The 17246-nt window shown below is 34.8% G+C and overlaps 11 protein-coding genes and 1 pseudogene across 12 annotated transcripts, besides 3 other annotated features; 8 read left to right on the top strand and 4 right to left on the bottom strand.

Annotated features, from left to right (window-relative positions):
- Nucleotides 1-1048: 1048 nt before the first annotated feature.
- Nucleotides 1049-1224: a mobile genetic element.
- Nucleotides 1218-1251: a mobile genetic element.
- Nucleotides 1252-1471: 220 nt separating this feature from the next.
- Nucleotides 1472-17246: part of a mobile genetic element that runs on past the window's edge.
- TVAGG3_0594000 (uncharacterized protein) lies at nucleotides 7241-7660 on the bottom strand (the record flags this gene model as incomplete). Its single annotated transcript, XM_051239585.1, has 1 exon — nucleotides 7241-7660. One exon carries the CDS (start codon nucleotides 7658-7660, stop codon nucleotides 7241-7243), a length of 420 nt encoding a protein of 139 aa, XP_051097409.1.
- TVAGG3_0593990 (protein of unknown function, DUF4106 family) lies at nucleotides 7724-8260 on the top strand (the record flags this gene model as incomplete). Its single annotated transcript, XM_051239584.1, has 1 exon — nucleotides 7724-8260. The coding sequence occupies one exon, from the start codon at nucleotides 7724-7726 to the stop codon at nucleotides 8258-8260; it is 537 nt and encodes a 178-aa protein (XP_051097408.1).
- Nucleotides 9100-9684, top strand: TVAGG3_0593980 (His-Me finger endonucleases family; the record flags this gene model as incomplete). The annotated part of the gene is made up of 1 exon (XM_051239583.1): nucleotides 9100-9684. The coding sequence occupies one exon, from the start codon at nucleotides 9100-9102 to the stop codon at nucleotides 9682-9684; it is 585 nt and encodes a 194-aa protein (XP_051097407.1).
- TVAGG3_0593970 (uncharacterized protein) lies at nucleotides 9724-10959 on the top strand (the record flags this gene model as incomplete). The annotated part of the gene is made up of 1 exon (XM_051239582.1): nucleotides 9724-10959. One exon carries the CDS (start codon nucleotides 9724-9726, stop codon nucleotides 10957-10959), a length of 1236 nt encoding a protein of 411 aa, XP_051097406.1.
- Nucleotides 10995-11579, top strand: TVAGG3_0593960 (His-Me finger endonucleases family; the record flags this gene model as incomplete). Its single annotated transcript, XM_051239581.1, has 1 exon — nucleotides 10995-11579. One exon carries the CDS (start codon nucleotides 10995-10997, stop codon nucleotides 11577-11579), a length of 585 nt encoding a protein of 194 aa, XP_051097405.1.
- Nucleotides 11621-12040, top strand: TVAGG3_0593950 (protein of unknown function, DUF4108 family; the record flags this gene model as incomplete). The annotated part of the gene is made up of 1 exon (XM_051239580.1): nucleotides 11621-12040. The coding sequence occupies one exon, from the start codon at nucleotides 11621-11623 to the stop codon at nucleotides 12038-12040; it is 420 nt and encodes a 139-aa protein (XP_051097404.1).
- Nucleotides 12057-12521, bottom strand: TVAGG3_0593940 (uncharacterized protein; the record flags this gene model as incomplete). Its single annotated transcript, XM_051239579.1, has 1 exon — nucleotides 12057-12521. The coding sequence occupies one exon, from the start codon at nucleotides 12519-12521 to the stop codon at nucleotides 12057-12059; it is 465 nt and encodes a 154-aa protein (XP_051097403.1).
- TVAGG3_0593930 (protein of unknown function, DUF4106 family) lies at nucleotides 12984-13430 on the top strand (the record flags this gene model as incomplete). Its single annotated transcript, XM_051239578.1, has 1 exon — nucleotides 12984-13430. One exon carries the CDS (start codon nucleotides 12984-12986, stop codon nucleotides 13428-13430), a length of 447 nt encoding a protein of 148 aa, XP_051097402.1.
- Nucleotides 13657-14049, bottom strand: TVAGG3_0593920 (organellar and viral DNA polymerase type B; the record flags this gene model as incomplete). The annotated part of the gene is made up of 1 exon (XM_051239577.1): nucleotides 13657-14049. One exon carries the CDS (start codon nucleotides 14047-14049, stop codon nucleotides 13657-13659), a length of 393 nt encoding a protein of 130 aa, XP_051097401.1.
- On the top strand, nucleotides 15334-15534 carry TVAGG3_0593910 (uncharacterized protein; the record flags this gene model as incomplete). The annotated part of the gene is made up of 1 exon (XM_051239576.1): nucleotides 15334-15534. The coding sequence occupies one exon, from the start codon at nucleotides 15334-15336 to the stop codon at nucleotides 15532-15534; it is 201 nt and encodes a 66-aa protein (XP_051097400.1).
- TVAGG3_0593900 (uncharacterized protein) lies at nucleotides 15563-16171 on the bottom strand (the record flags this gene model as incomplete). The annotated part of the gene is made up of 1 exon (XM_051239575.1): nucleotides 15563-16171. The coding sequence occupies one exon, from the start codon at nucleotides 16169-16171 to the stop codon at nucleotides 15563-15565; it is 609 nt and encodes a 202-aa protein (XP_051097399.1).
- On the top strand, nucleotides 16943-17232 carry TVAGG3_0593890 (annotated as a pseudogene). Its single transcript has one exon. A coding segment is annotated over exon 1 (290 nt).

Genomic DNA, 17246 nt, shown 5'->3' with positions numbered 1-17246 from the left:
GATCCCAACATTAATGTAGAACAAAACTTGTCAAAAAAAATGCTTATGTTTATAGGAATTATGCTCATTTCATAATTGATGCTGAATAGGTTCATTGTGAAACAGAGAATCTCGAAGAAGGCGAATTGAGCAATGAGTGAGTATTTTTCAAATGGCATCTTAAAATTGAGATTGCTTTCAAATTTGATAGATTTTTCAATAAAATTACCCGATTTTCTCTGCCCAATGATCATGAAGGATCACTGGAATGATAGTAATTAAGATAAATACCATACAATCATGTCGAACCCTACTTTTCAGAGAGGAAGTAGAGAAAGATTTTACATTGTAAGCGGATCAGGAACTCTTCCTATTTTAAATCAGTATACTGATGCAGTAGAATTATCTATTAAGGGATTTTCTTCTACTTCCAATGGTTGTTTTAGAAATTATCATCAATTATCTAAATTAACTTTTGACGAAAATCTGACTTATATAGACGACGGTTTATTTTATCAAACTAGGATAGATACATTCACAATTCCCAAAAATGCAAAAGATCTTATTAATAATCCATTCGATGATGGAGTTGAAATAAAAAATATTTTTGTTGATCCAGAAAATCCTTATTACTGTGATATCAATGGAGTTTTGTATTCAAGAGATAAGAAAACACTTGTTTATTGGCCAGGAAATCATGGAGAAATAGAAGTTATTGTGCCAAAATTCGTTGAGAAATTATTTGATGGAGCTTTTGCAACCAGTTCCAAAATTACCTTTATTATTATTCCTTCCAGCGTGCAGAGAATAGGGTTTCAGCTTTATCAAATGTCTGCACTGCAAAGTGTCCTTATTTTGAATAAAGATCTCTCTTCATTCAATATCACTCTTCATTCGAGTAAATCGAGATCTATTCTTCATTTCATACCTTTATCTGATTGTTCAAAATGCAAAGCCCGAAGGATTTTTTATTCGGAATTTCATGCTTTTTCATATTCACTAATAATATTGCTGTAAATATCATATATTTTAACGCATTTTTGTTCAGTTTTTGTTATTGAGAATTTATTTAAGGGTGCACTTACCACTTTCTGACATTCTCTCAATTTATTTTGACACACAAGCTTTTTTTCCCAATGTTCTAATGTCAAAAGTTAATACTTTTGATCGGAAGGAAGTAAATATAAATCACTATATAGTACCTAGTATAGCTGCTATACTTTTCTGCTATTAAAATAGAGATATGTCAGAAAATGGTAAGTGCACCCTTAAAAAAATTCTTATTTGGCAGTAATTATCAATGACTAAATTTAACATATATATATATATTGCAGAAATTAAAAATTATAAAGAAAACCGCTCTACATTATGCAGCAGCTAATAATAACAAAGAAACAGCCGAGCTTCTTATCTTAGATGATGCAAATATCAATGAAAAGTTGAAAATGTAGAAACTGCTCTTTAATATTCAGAATGTCGAATATAAAAAAAAAAAAAAAAAAAAAAAAAAAAAAAAAAAAAAAGTAGTGGGGCTTCCAGGCACTTCGTGCCTTCTAGCCCTGAGGATGAATGAGTATAAATGAAGTCTCAACAAAGTCTTTACGAAGAAGTCTCAACAAAGTCTTTACGAAGAAGTCTCAACAAAGTCTTTACGAAGAAGTCTTGACAAAACATTTACAAAGAAGTCTTTACAAAGTCTTTACAAAGTCTTTACGAAGAAGTCTTTACAAAACATAGACAAGAAAGTCTTTACAAAGTCTTTACGATGAAGAACTTTACAAAGTCTTTACAAAACATAGACAAGAAAGTTCATGAGAAATTAGATGAAGAAGTCTCAACAAAACATAGACAATGAGCGTAAATGACCCAAAAATATATTTTAGGGTAGAAGGGTATATCTACCCTCTTTTCTACCCTCTTTTCTACCCTCTTGAATTTTCATGAACTTTCTTTACAAAGTCTTTACGAAGAAGTCTCAACAAAGTCTTTACGAAGAAGTCTTGACAAAACATTTACGAAGAAGTCTTGACAAAGTCTTTACAAAGTCTTTACAAAGTCTTTACGAAGAACTTTACAAAACATAGACAAGAAAGTCTTTACGAAGAAGTCTTGACAAAGTCTTTACAAAACATAGACAAGAAAGTTCATGAGAAATTAGATGAAGAAGTCTCAACAAAACATAGACAATGAGCGTAAATGACCCAAAAATATATTTTAGGGTAGAAGGGTATATCTACCCTCTTTTCTACCCTCTTTTCTACCCTCTTGAATTTTCATGAACTTTCTTTACAAAGTCTTTACGAAGAAGTCTCAACAAAGTCTTTACGAAGAAGTCTTAACAAAGTCTTTACGAAGAAGTCTTGACAAAGTCTTTACGAAGAAATTCATGAAAATTCAAGAGGGTAGAAAAGAGGGTAGAAAACGGGTAGATATACCCTTCTACCCTAAAATATATTTTTGGGTCATTTACACTCATTTACGAAGAAGTCTCAACAAAGTCTTTACGAAGAAGTCTCAATAAAACATCTGTCAAAAACCGCTTTTTAACTTCACTTAAAATGCCACGTAAGATACGTAAGAATATACGTAAGAGGAAGAGAGCATTGAAACATCCAATAGTAAGACTAACACCACAACAACAATTGCAACAACAAATGCTGAATGACCCCACTATGTTGCAACAAATGTCAAGCAATCCTATGCTTTTAAACCGAGTTGTTGGTGCACAGAGTGGAGGTTTAAGAGCGGCACTTTTAGCGAAAATGGCAGGCTATGGTGGAGCTGCAGACGGAACAGCCTATAACCCTCAAAGTCAAATGAATTTGAGTTCACTCAAAAATCAAATAACAGATGTCAAAAAGTCAAACATAGACATACAGAAGCAAATAAGTGAAAACGAAAAGAAACTAGAATATGACAGACACACAAAGAAACTCAATGAGTTAAACGTAGAGAAAAAGAAGAAAGAAGAACAACTGAAAGAACTAAGTACAGAGGAATATGCGAAAAAAGTGTCAGAAAAAGCAGCAGAAGTAGCAAAAATGGAACAAGATGTCATAAATTTGAAAAACCATACTACTCGATATAAAGTACTGAAAGATGAAGAGATAAAACAAAAAGCCCTGAAGACATATATGGATAGCGATGAGTATAAAAAAGAAGTTGAAGCAAATGTAAAGGCAGAAAAACTTTTACAGTTGCAAAAACCAAACCGTACAGTATGAAAACTTAGCACAAGAAAGTAAAAATAACGACGCAGCCATGCAAAAGGCAATGAAAAGCTCAGAATATATAAAAGCTAACAATGACTGGTTAGATGCCCAAGCCAACGCTAAAGCAGCCCAGCTTATAGGGTCAATAAGGACAAAAATACAAGCGGATGAAGACAGTTCAAATGAAGCTTTAACAAATGCTGACTTTAAGAACGCTTTCGAAGCTCTTCATAGTAAGGTGAAACAGTGAACGACTTCTCATCTGGAAAGAAACTGAAGTCTGAAGGTTTCGACAACGAGTTAAGAGAAGTAGCACAAAATATGACGAAAATAACAGATGCAGCAACGAGACAGGCAGTTCAAAGTGCCTATGACGCCGTTAGAGCCAACTGTTGTGAAAAGTCAAGAAAAAGAGTTACAACAGACCAAAACAGACCTAGTAAATGCTTTCTTAAGAACGAAAGTCAGGTAGGACATTACGCTGCAGATGGAACATATGTGCCAGCTGGTGGAACTTATATACCACCAAACCCTCCAAGAGAAGCACCTGCACCAGGACTACCTAAAACATTTACATCGTCACATGGACATAGACACAGGCATGCACCAAAACCAACACAACAACCAACACAACAACCAACACAACAACCAACAGTTCAAAACCCTGCACAACAACAACCACAAACAGAGCAAGGACATAAAAGAAGTAGAGAACAAGGAAACCAAGAATTCTTAAAAATGCTTAAAGAAGAGTGTGGTTTCCCAGATACTGTTGACTTTAGTGACAGATATAAAGAAGCTATTGGAAAGTTCAAGGATGGAAATACTGACCCGAACCTATTTAGCTTTATGGCTCAGCACCAAAACGGATATAATCTCAAACCTGGAAAATACAAGCTCGCTAAGGGATATGATTTAATAGCATATCATCCAAATGACATGAACGAATTTACTCCGAGATATTTGATGTCAGAGCTAAATGACAATTCAACTTTCGTCATGAAACGCGTAAAAAATAGAGACGGAACGAAAGAACAAAAGCTTATGAATGCGGATGACGTAGATAGGGAAATTGTTGAAAACGGTCTCGGAATATATGAAATGCCAGCAGATGAGGTACAAGAAACCCACAGGAAGAAGTTCAGATACAACCAGACATGGAAGAAATAGTTCAGCAACAACAGCTAGAAGAGCCTGAAGGAAACGAACAAGTCCTCCTTTGGAAACTAACTTCACAGAACTAGATGAAGATTTGGAACAGCCGAAAAATCTTGACCCTCAACAAGAGCATGAGGTGAATATGGAATCTTTCCAAGAGTCTAAGAAAGATTCGGCTGACATAGTAGAAGAATATCGAAAAATGTTTGCCGACATACAAAAGACTCCAACACCAGATGAAAATATTCTGCATAGAATGGAAGTACTGAAAGAAAATGTACACAAATACAACAACCCTTTTTACTTACGAGCATTTAACGTTCAATCTTCGGATGAACTCGGTGAAGATAAAAGGTTAAATTTCAAGAAAACATATAGAAATGAAACATTGTTTAAAGTTCATTCAGAACCTAGCCAAGATGGAAACAAACCTACTTTTGTTTCTGCAGACGATGGAACTACAATGAGATGGGGTCATAAAGCTAACCCAGATAGGTGGTTCATAAACTTACAACCACAATTCCAAGAAGTTGTAGACGCAATGGAAGTCAATGGTGAACAAGATATAGCTGGTATTTTAAGCGCGGCTTTAATGCCATTGAAAGATATGAAACATGCAGATATTTTGGACCAGTATGAAATGAACATGGCTGATGGAAATATAACACCTGACGTTCTAGAACATTTATCTCAAAGAACTACACAGAACCATAGAGATGGTATATTTGGTGAAGAGTTTAGAAAGAAAGTTAGGGAGAGCGAAGGAAGAGAACCTATTGTACATGACCTTGCAAACGAAAGTTTACAAAATGTCATAAAAACTTACTTTGCAGACAATGAACTGAGAAGGGATGAATATTTAAGAAAACTCAAATGGACAGTACCAAATGAAATGTTAGTATTGAAAAACATGTTCCTTGACAAAATAAAACCAACTACAGAAATAAATGACGCAAGACTGAAAGATTGGGTAAAAGCTTTCCCATTCACAAAAGATATAGTTGGTAACATGGAAAGAAAACCAGAATGGCTACAAAAACATATATTTGGAAACGAGCATATTCCATATGGACAGGCACTGTTTGAAGAGCTTGAACCGGAAACTCAGGAAAGAGTCATGCAAACAATACGCGAAGACTCAAATACAAACTATGACAAACTCTTTCTAGGATATAGGTTACCTGAGATGGGCGACCAGAGCCAAAGGCAAAAAGGACATGGGAAATTTGCAACATACTAGATGAACATAATGCAAAGATGCAACAACTTCAAGCAGAGGGCAATGAAGGAAAAAGAAGAGTTAAAAACTCAGTCAGGAAGAAAGTAAAGCATGGTCCACGTGGGTTCTATTATGACATATAAATCCAACTATTCTATATTTTTACTCATATGAAATGTACGCCGCTCAGAATATAACGCCAACAGTTTTGGATGCCATGAACGAAATGTTTCCGAATGGTATAACGAATGCGACAATGCCATTAGAAGGTCAGAAATAGTTCCTGGAACTTACGAATATACAACTGCTGTTTCTTATGGAAACGTAGGTGAGTTTGGAGAAGGTTCTTCAACAACAGTAGATATTGCTTGCGACAGGTTTCATATTATTTCTATTGACAACTCATTCTTATACGTGGAACAAGACATTGAAATAAAACCTTCTGCCAAGTTGTCTGACAAGAAAGGTTGCAATGGAATTTTCTATGTCGGATACCAATATGCTCCAGAAGTTTTCATGGGATATAAGATATATTCTAACTCTGACTTAGTTCAAACAGTAACATGGGCAAACTATGAATGGTTCGCTTTGAGAAACTCAGTACAACCACAAGCTAGAGAACAAACAGACCAGTATGCAACTATTGAGAAAATAAGAAGACTTGACCCTAACGTTCCAGGAGTTTATGTTAACCTTTCTGGACAAACTGCAGCAGCAGTAACCAAAGTAAAATTGAAACTTAGAGTTCCTTTGTCATCTTTCCTCATCTTCAGGTTTTTAAGATACTTGCCAAACTGGGCAGGAAAAATTTCTATCGAACTTACTCCAAGCAAAAATAACTTAGTCATTGCACCAACACAAGACCCATTCACTCTTACAGAAGTAGTGGGAACAAATAAAATGTCATTCGCCGACTTTTGCAAAAACAAAGTTGACTTAGACTTTGGTTTCTCAAACCTCAACACTGAAGAAACTATTATTTCAATGCTGCTGGAGATGCTTGGGACCCAGTTAAGTTCACATGCGAAAAATTTGAATGCAAGAGAATAGAAAGCAGACTTGCAGTCTATATGTTGGACCCAGATATTTCAAATGCTTTAGCTGCCAAATATATTGCAGTTCCACTTATGTTCCCTATACACCAAATATCTGTCAAAGACTTTGCAGGTGAAGTTGGAAACCAAAGTGCTGACCCAGGTGCAAGAACAGATATTGCCTTAACAACTGCAATGAAACATGCAGATACTATGTTTGTACTGTTCAGACGAACTATAAATGACTATTCTTGCTTCTACAACCCTGGTATTAAATACCATATAAACATAGATGGCAAATATTATCCAAGAGAAGAAATTCTACAGTTGAGGATATGAGGTCATACAACTTGACATTAGATGCTATGAACTTTAACAACAACTTCACAACAACCATTAACCCTGAAATGCAAAGTTCTATTATGCCATATGTGAAAGTATGGACCCATACAGGAAGTCAAAAAACTCAATATACAAATGGAGACCGTTCAAACTTTGGCTTGGCATTCCATTTGCTGACTCAGAAAGACTTTATGGGTGGTATTTCAACTGTTGGTACAGTTCAAATACAATATACTGGTGACAGAGACGGTCCAGATGAATTGAAAGCAAAGAAGTTACAAAACCAATAGCACTTTTCACGGAAGATGCTCTTTTGAAAATTCGTTCGATGAAACCTGCTGGGGCTCCTCAGATTGGCATAACGACAGCTTCCATCGAGCAGATTTTGGCAGCAGGTCAGTAAGTTGTTCTTGAACTGACTTCTCTCCGTCAAATATTGACAGTACGCCAGTTTTGACATAAAATTGTATTATAAACTTTCCTTTAGAAATATCGGTCAGTTTTGTTGTTATATTTTTGTCTGCTTCAAGAACTTTCACCATTTCGGTTATACCAACTTTCTTTGCTTTATGAAAATATTTTGGTTCAGCAAAGACTGCTATTCTATAACATTTACCATTGTTTGTATAAAGAACTATTCTGTCGATGTATTTGTATTGTTTGTGTGTGTAAACTTTGTTTTGCTTCAATTCGAAGAGATACTCAAATACGTCCATCTTTTTATTCTAAGTAAAATGTCATTTCCGAAAAATAGAAGCGTAAGTGTTTCAAAAGGTTTAATGGCGATGGCAGATGTGAAGTTAAATTCACCAACTCAAACAAACAGTCAAAGTGTTATTGTCAATGTCAAAGAAAGAGATGTTGAAATGGGGAAACCATACGAAGACCAAGATGGTATAACAATTGTTCCTGTAAAAGAACAACCAACATATCCTGAAGTTAGCAGAGACTTAAGTTCTGTTGCAGATATTCGAAACGACTACCAACAACTTAAAGACAAACTTAAAACTCAGGAGAAGATTTGTCAAGCTTTGGGTATAATGTTAAACTTGGTCGAACACAACCCTGTAAAAGTGAACTCATATGTCATCGCACCTCGTGAAGTTTTGAAAGAACTATTGAAACTTTTGACAGAGGCAGACGATATAAACATCAAAGAAATAGAACCCGACATTGCTTGCTGTGGTGTTTCATATAATGTCATTGACAAGATATACGTTATGAAAGGAGGTGAAACGTTGAACTTAAAATATAGTTTCCCAGACGTCATAAAAATATTTGACGACCACAACATTTCATTAAAATTTAGTTGCTAAGTAAATGGCAGAAGACATAGTGGTTTATACTATTACGACTAAAAACCCTGAGTCATATAATTCTATAACAACAAACTTACAAAGTCCTCAAGGACGATATTGTAAACTGACCTTAAACACGATGACGACTAAAGCCTGTTTTGCTCTTTTGACACCAGAAGACTTTGTTGTTGTGAATGGTAAAAAATACTTCTTTGAAGATACTTACTCAGATATACCACCAACAGGTTTTGTTGACTTATTTAATACTTTAAGGACGGATGTAACATGTGCTGCAACTAGAGCAGGTTTCATTATGTTTGGATGTCCGACCGAGTTTAGTATAAACGATATGAGCTATAATACAAAACTTATATCTGGTTTTTACTACCAACAGTTTCCTATAACAGGAAAAGGTGTCATACAAGGTTGTCTGTTCCATTGACTTTAAGTACACCTATTTTATATATTGTTTCAAACTTAGGTTCAAAGTGCTATTCGAATGTCGACAGAAACTACTATGACCAAAAGATACTCATGCGTATAAACAACACTTTCTCTGCTGGTTTGCCTATTGTTCATTCGAATGCAGAGTTTTCAGCTTTAGTAAACTCAAACACTTTAGCAAACATAACGTTGACATTAGTCGACGCAAACTTTGTTCCTGTAAAACTTTTATGTCCTATGTATTTGTCAATGACGGCAGAAAGTTTCGAATTGGAAGATGCAACTGGTGAAAGTATTGTACTACAAGAACAACTTCAACAACAAATGCAACAAATGGAACAAATGCAACAACAAAGTCAAGAATAAAAAATAGCTCAAGAATAAAAAATATATTTTTTTTTATTTTATTTGAAATGTACGCTGAGTTTGTTGGAGAAGACCGTTGGGAAACTTGTTTGTTAGATGAGAAATATGAAATTCACTGTTGTGAGTCATTTGAAGTCAGAAACAAAAAGACAAAAAGAGTTTTAAGCGGATGGGAGCGAAATGACGGATATGCTATGATGAGGATGGGTGGAAAAAACTATTTTAAACATATTGTCATTGCAACTCATTTTATACCGAATCCTAACAATTTACCTCTTGTAGACCACATAAACCGTATAAGAAACGACAATAGACTTGAAAATTTACGTTGGGTCACTCTTTCTGAAAACAATAAGAACAGAGGCAAATTTGGAGATATTGTATTCGAATTTGTCGACGAACTAGAAGATGAAGCAATTGAAATTACAGACTATGGCAAGCATACGCTTGAGTTTTACTACTATAGCGAAGAACAAGACTCTTTCTACTTTTATACCGGTGTAAACTATAGAAAATTACAAGTATATTTTACTAAGGATGACTATGCTTATGTAAACACTAGAGATACAGATGGAAAACACGTTCATATACTTCTTAACAAATTCAAGAAGCTATATGGCATACCATTTTAAAACGTTTTTTAAAAAAATATTTTTTTTATTTTTATAAAAATGTACAGAATAGATGTTTCAGATTTTTATGACTTCCAAGCATTCAGAAATATGTGTCCATTTAGAGACTATAACAAAGCAGTCGAGAATTTGAAACGTTTAGTCATTTATGTTGACTCTGCCCCAGAATGTTATGTCATGAAAGAATGGGATGTTGTCTTTAACAAACCAAGAGCAACAATAGTGTCTGAACAAGAATGTAGACAGAAACTTAAGAAAATAAAAGTCGTACAGGTTGGCATGAAGATGTTAGATGCTTGGGATATCTTATTGTCAAAGTTAGAAGATTTTTCAGTTCGTGGTATAAAGTTCTATACACCTTCTCCAAACTTCTATTCTATCTTCACTGGATATAAATATGAACAAGTAGAATGGAAAGAAAATGTTATAGAAGCTTGGTTAGACCATGTCAAAGAAATTATATGCAATGGAAACGAAAAGGTTTATGAGTATATCTTATGTTGGTTTGCAAACATCTTACAATATCCAAGTGCTAAAAATGAAACTGCTCTCATTATAATTGGAAAACAAGGAACAGGTAAGAACACATTCTTTACAGATATCTTATGCAAACTGTTAGAAGGTTATTCGAACCCTAATATGACAAACTTAGAAAACATCTGCGGTAAATTTAACTCTTCAATTGAGAATATGAAACTTATAGTTTGCAATGAACTTCAAAGTATAGATACAACAAAAGTTTTGAACTCAGATGCTTTGAAGAGTCTTATAACAGACAAAGTTGGAGTTGTTGAAAGAAAGTATAAAGACCAAAGAGTTTGTGAAAATGTTGCAAACTTCATTATGGTTTCAAACAATGTTGTTCCGATGAAGTTAGAAAGTTCTGACAGAAGATATGTAGTTGTCAGAACGTCAGAAGCTCATATGCAAGATACAGAATATTTTGACGACTTAGCAGAAACTTTGACACCTAACTTTTACAACCACTTGTTCTCATATTTCATGACATTAGATATTTCTAAGTTCAATCCAAGACAAATTCCACATACCGAAGAAAGACAAACATTGTTAGAAGCAAACAAGAGTGTATATGAACTGTTTATAGATGAGACTAACTTTGAGTGTTTAGATGAAAGGTCATTGTACGATTCATATAAACAATATTGTCAAGAATATGGTTATATGGCAGCGTCTAAACGAACATTCTTGGCAAATGTCAAAAATCTTTTAGACATACAGAACGGCGTATATACAAAGAAAAATTTTTCTGAGTAAATTTTAAAAATATATATATTTTTATTTTATTTGAAATGTACGCTGAGTTTGTTGGAAAAGACCGTTGGGAAACTTGTTTGTTAGATGAGAAATATGAAATTCACTGTTGTGAGTCATTTGAAGTCAGAAACAAAAAGACAAAAAGAGTTTTAAGCGAATGTGAGCGAAATGACGGATATGCTATGATGAGTATGAGTGGAAAAAAATATTTTAAACATATTGTCATTGCAACTCATTTTATACCGAACTCTAACAATCTACCTTTTGTAGACCATATAAACCATATAAGAAACGACAATAGACTTGAAAACTTACGTTGGGTCACTTGTTCTGAAAACAATAAGAACAAAGGCAAATTTGGAGATATAGTATTCGAATTTGTCGACGAACTAGAAGATGAAGCAATTGAAATTACAGACTATGGCAAGCATACGTTTGAGTTTTACTACTATAGCGAAGAACAGGACTCTTTCTACTTTTATACCGGCGTAAAATATAGGAAATTACAAGTATATTTTACTAAGGCGGGCTATGCTCATGTAAACGCTAGAGATACAGATGGAAAATGCGTTCATATATATCTTAACAAATTCAAGAAGCTATATGGCATACCATTTTAAAACGTTTTTAAAAAAAAATATTTTTTTATCCGATAGAAAAGATGACGAAATATATTTCAGTCAACAAGTACATGACAGAAGTCAAAGAAGAACTAGACCCATTCGCTTATTTGAATGTTTACTTCTACCATTTTGAAAAGTCTACATTTGACAAAGTTTGGAACATCGAACCAGTTAAGTTTGCTATTGTGACTAAAAATGGTGCGAAATTTGAAGACTTAGACATAGAAGGTTTGTTAGCAGTCAAAGAAAATTTTGACAGAAGGTTCTCAAACCTTAAAGAAGGCAAAGCATACAAACTTGTTATACCTTATGAACCAAAGAAAGCAGACGACTATGAATATTATGAGTCTAAGATAGTTGAAGTTCAAGGTAAATTGGGTAAAAAGATTTTAGAGTCTAAGCCAGTGTTTGCCCCTAAAGAGGAAGAGAACATTGACATTGACCCAGAAATGTTCTAAAAATAAAATTTTATTTTTACATGTCATATCTCACCTTCTCTGGAACTGGTTCAGGTTCTTTTTTCTCTTCTTCTACTTTCTTTTCTTTCTTTTCTTTCTTTTCTCTCTTCTTCTTCTTTTCTGGTGGAGTTATGTCAAATTTCTCAGAACCATATTTATGTAAAAGTTCTTTGTCCTTTAATAGCTCTTCTATTCTGTTTTCTATTTCATCTTCAAGAACAGCGCATGTGCCTTCTTTGCATTCTAAGAACTTTTGTTGGACTTCATCTTTCCAATCGGCGTCATCTCTGTCAACAAGTCTGTCATTGACAAACTTAAAGACTTCTCTGCCTAATGTTTTATGGTTCTTGTCATATTCCCAGAAACAGAACTTTAGAACAAATTCACCTTTCTTGTTTACACTATGTAAGATTTTATGGTCGACAGAAGTTTTAGAGTCGAAAAGCTTGTCTCGAATATAGATAGCGAAATCGCTAGACATTTTCTAAAAGATAAAAATTTTAATTTTTCTAAAAATATGTTAGAAAAAAAGTTTGCTGACATTGACAAGAAATTTGAGAATGTTTTAAACAAGAACAAGAGGAAGTTAGAAAATGCTCAGATAAAACCTATACATGACAAGTTCCTATTTGCTCAGAATGGTATAACAGGTCTAATTGCACCACCTGGGTCGGGTAAGACTTTCACTTATCTTAAAATGGCTGCACAACAACAAGAACTAGATGAGAAGAACCCATTCTATGAGTTAGTAGTCATTTGTAGTACTTCTGGTCAATTTGACCAAACCGTAAATTCGTTCAAAGATATTATAAAAAAGTCTAAGTTAGTATGTATAAAAGACTCTGAGTTGTTAGATTGGATAAAGAAGTACCAAAGAAGAGTTTTGAAGTACAATGCTATAAATGAGTATGTCAATTCTAAGTTTAAAGACCCAAATGAGGAAATGCAGAGAATATTAGAGAAGAAACACTTCAGAAACAAACAGAAAGAGATAGAATACATTTCGAAGAAATTGCAATCTTACGATTGGAAGACTTACCCTCACAGATGTCTTCTTATCTTAGATGACTTTGCTTCTCATCCTTTGTTAAAGAATAGAGAACAAGACATGTGTCGAATTCTTAAGAAGCTCAGACACTTTAACATCTCAGTTGTCATTTGTGTACAGACAGCAAAGAGTTTAAGTAAGGATGTTAAAAGAATACTTACTGATATCATACTTTTCCCTGGATTGTCCGAAGACGATTTCATGGAACTTATGAAAGAGTCCATGGCAGGTAAGTTTGACAGACATGAACTATGGGAGAAGTACAAAGTCATACAAGACCCTCATACTTCTTTCAGAATTCACATCTACGCGAACAAAGTTCAAATTGTAAAAAGTCAATAAAAATAAAGAGTTTTGTGCTGAATTCAATAAAAATATATTTTTAGGGTAGATGGGTATATCTAACCCGATTTCTAACCTCATTTCTACCCCATATGTCCTTACTGAAAAAGTACGTGTTCCATATGTCATTTTACTCAGAATTTTACTCAGAATTCAATAAAAATATATTTTAGGGTAGAAGGGTATATCTACCCCGATATCTAACCTCTTTTCTACCCCAGTTATTTTATAAGCGTTTTACATGGTAAACATTGTGAATTCGTGAAATTCTAAACAATTTCGTAGCTTCTATTTCTTCTGTCAGTACATCGAATGTTTTAACAATGCCGAAGGTTTCTTTATATTTCTTCTTGACATCTGAAAGAAGGAAATCGTCAGCTGTTGGATAGTTTTTGTTCAGAAATGTCAACATGTCCATTTTATCTTCTGCTGGTTTCTCTACTTCTTTCTTTAAGTCAGCATAGTCGTTTCGCATACGTTCTATCTCTTTGACGGAGTAGTTATATTTCCTCATTGCTGCTTTACATTTTGAACATTGTGGGTTCATTTTAGCATTGTACATTGAAATCTTACCTGCTAGTATGACTAAGGCGTCAATGGTTTTCTTCATCTCGAACATAGCGGGTTTTATTTGTTCGTTCCATACCTTACCCCTACTATCTTTATCTCTTATTTCCCAAACACATTTTGCAACTAACGAAACAAAGTTGTCGTAGGTCTTAAATTCTTCGGATTTGTAAAGGTCAGAAACATTCTTATATACCATGTCGCAATCTTTGTCCATAACCTTATGGTTGCAATGAAAACCAAGGAATTCATAATTTACTTTACGTATGAACTTCTTTATTTCTACTGAGTCAGTTGCTTTGACTTCTATTTCGTCGAATTCAGGAATAGTTAGTTTTTGTTGTTGGATTTCAGGCAATTTGGGTAAATGGTCAATAATGTCCTGCATTTCATAAAGATACTGTTCATTTGTTTCATCTTTCGCACTACAGTCTAAATTACTTGTTAAAAGTTCTTGCTTTATCTTCTGGATTTTTGTTTCGAAAGTATATGAAGAAGGAATGAAGCTTTTCATTTCTACTAACATTGAAGTTGGGTTCATGACTAACGAGTTTGGTGCTGTTGTTGCTAACATGTTCTTACAATAAAAATAAAAAATATTTTTTTAAAAAAACCAACTTTATTTTTTATTTCGGGAAAACTCATGAAAATTCAAGAGGGTAGAAAAGAGGTTAGAAAAGAGGTTAGATATACCCTTCTACCCTAAAATATATTTTTGGTGTAAATTTCATGAAAATTCAAGAGGGTAGAAAAGAGGTTAGAAAAGAGGTTAGATATACCCTTCTACCCTAAAATATATTTTTGCTGAATTCAGCAACAAAGTTCAAATTGTAAAAAGTCAAGCTTGAAAAATCTAAGTGTTTAGTCTTAGTAAGATGGTAGCTTCTTAAAGCAAATACCATTGCTGAGTTTTATGTACGTGAAGAGAAGTACAATGAATTCAATTACGAGTACAATTGCAATGACAACTAAGGCAACTATTTTTGTCTTTTGCCAGCAAGGGTACTTCTTCTCTTCCAATGGTTCGGCAGAACTATACTCACTCATGAGAAATGCCAAAACGGTTTAATAGAAAAAGTGTCATTTTTTCATGTCCGAAGACTCGAAGGTGCAACACTTCCAAAATACCGACGAACTCAGAAGAGCAGCATGGCAGTATCTTCTTGACAACTTCTTTGAGTTCTCCAGGTACACCTTGGAAAATGCTGAAGAACTCCGACACAGAGAATTTGGAGAAATTGCACTCCAATACTACCTTGACAAACAAAGGGTAAACAAAGGGTAAACAAAGGGTAAAATAAGACTAAAAACTTAACGTTTAAAAAGTGACATTTTTATGAGCTCCGAGTCACCGAGAAAACTTGGTCAGATGTTAGCAGCTTACTTCCCTGAGGAGGATGGAAGCGTTACATACGTAAGGTTCAAAAACAACGAACCTGGAATTGCGTACCAAATTCGCAATTACATGACCATGGAAGAGTACGAAAGGTTTCTACAAGAGAAACCAGCTCTAAACAACTCAGAAAAGAAAGAGTAAAAAGTTTAACTCGTAATTGTTTATTTTTTTACTTGTATGGGCAAGCTGCAAGAATGAAGTCGACTATCTCAGTCTTTGTCTTGACCAGTTGGACTGCTCTTGCGAGTACGTCTGTTTTGCGGTCTCCAGCTGGTGTCTGACCTTCGTAATTGCGCATGTTCTTGAGAGCTCCAACTGTAAATGGCTGTAAGATGAAGAGTCTCTCAGACTGCTTGAGGTAGTCTTCACGGTCACGAACCGAATCTGTGGTACGAGTCGAATTGGTCGACCTTAGGGAAGAGACTGAAAGCCTGTCATCTTCCATAGGGGCTGTGGCATACTCTTTGCGTAAACGGTTCAGACCTTCTTCGAACTCTTGGTCTCTCTTCGATTGGGATTGAGATTGGAATTGGGGTGGAGGGTTTGACATGAACATCCAAGGGTTAGGGAAGTAAGGCATGGGTTGAGGAGGGTAGTTTGGAAAGCCTTGTGGTGGGTAGTTTGGAAAGCCTTGTGGTGGGTAGTAACCTTGAGGTGGAAATTGGTAGTAATTCGGAGGTCCTTGTTGGAACTGAGGTTGCTGAGGAGACTGTTGTGGTGCTGGAGCATGCTGTTCCTCTGGCTGTGGAACGGGTTCAGTAGGTGGGACGTCGGACATTCGTTTGTGTCTTAACCGTCTTTGTTCTGAAACAATATAATATTGTCTTGAAAAAGTACAATATTGTCTTGAAAAAGTACAACATTGTCTTGAAAAAGTACAACATTGTCTTGAAAAAGTACAACATTGTCTTGAAAAAGTACAACATTGTCTTGAAAAAGTACAACATTGTTCTGAAAAAGTTCAAGACTTGTTCTGAAAAAGTACAGCTGTACTCAAATTTGAGAGACATTGTACTGAATTTATACAACATTGTTCTGAAAAAGTACAACATTTCTGAAAAAGTACAATATTGTCTTGAAAAAGTACAACATTGTCTTGAAAAAGTACAACATTGTCTTGAAAAAGTACAATATTGTACTGACTCAGTATGGAGCTTGACCCCTTAGACGAAGCAATTTATCTAATTGAGGTAAATGAAACCGTGAAGGAATATCTCAGCAAGTGCAAACCAAGCAAGTCCATTGGCTTCTGGTTGTCCAAGAATAGTGTCTTAAAGTTGGAAATTGAAACAGGTGTTGCAATTCAAGTTCCAGAAGGCACTGCATTCGATGATATTAAGGATGTGAAGAAAGAAGCCCTCTTGAAGTTCTTCATGAAACGTCCTTGGATACTACTTCCATATCGTGAGAGCCCAATTCCACGAATTACACAAATTCTCAGAGCACTACTTCACTACTCTGGACAGCCGTTCTTCATAACCTCAGAAGGCGACATCCAACCAATTCTCAGCCAGTTCAGTAAACATCTCATTTTAACTTCACTTTTTTTATGTTTTTACTCACACTCGTACTCAACAGGTTTGTGTACAACTATTTCAACTGTGAACCTTGTATTGACCGGTCTTCCTGCAAATGCAAGTTCGGTCAATACACAATTTATGGTGGCAAGAAAGACAGTGGGGAATGTTATTCTGACATCTGTTGTTGCGCTCGAGAGAGAATTGAAATTCCAGACCACTCCCAACTCCAACACCAACACTCAAGTTGCCAAAGACTCATGTGAAGAAGAAGCCTTCTGGTAAGTTTCTTATAGCCATATACATGGCACGCTTTGAGTAAAAACATTTTTTTCA

The sequence above is a fragment of the Trichomonas vaginalis genome, chromosome II (assembly GCF_026262505.1).
Source record: "Trichomonas vaginalis G3 chromosome II, whole genome shotgun sequence".
In the NCBI taxonomy this organism is placed as follows: Eukaryota; Parabasalia; order Trichomonadida; family Trichomonadidae; genus Trichomonas; species Trichomonas vaginalis.
Note: the sequence above shows the minus strand (reverse complement) of the source record. Positions and strands in the feature narration are given on the sequence as shown.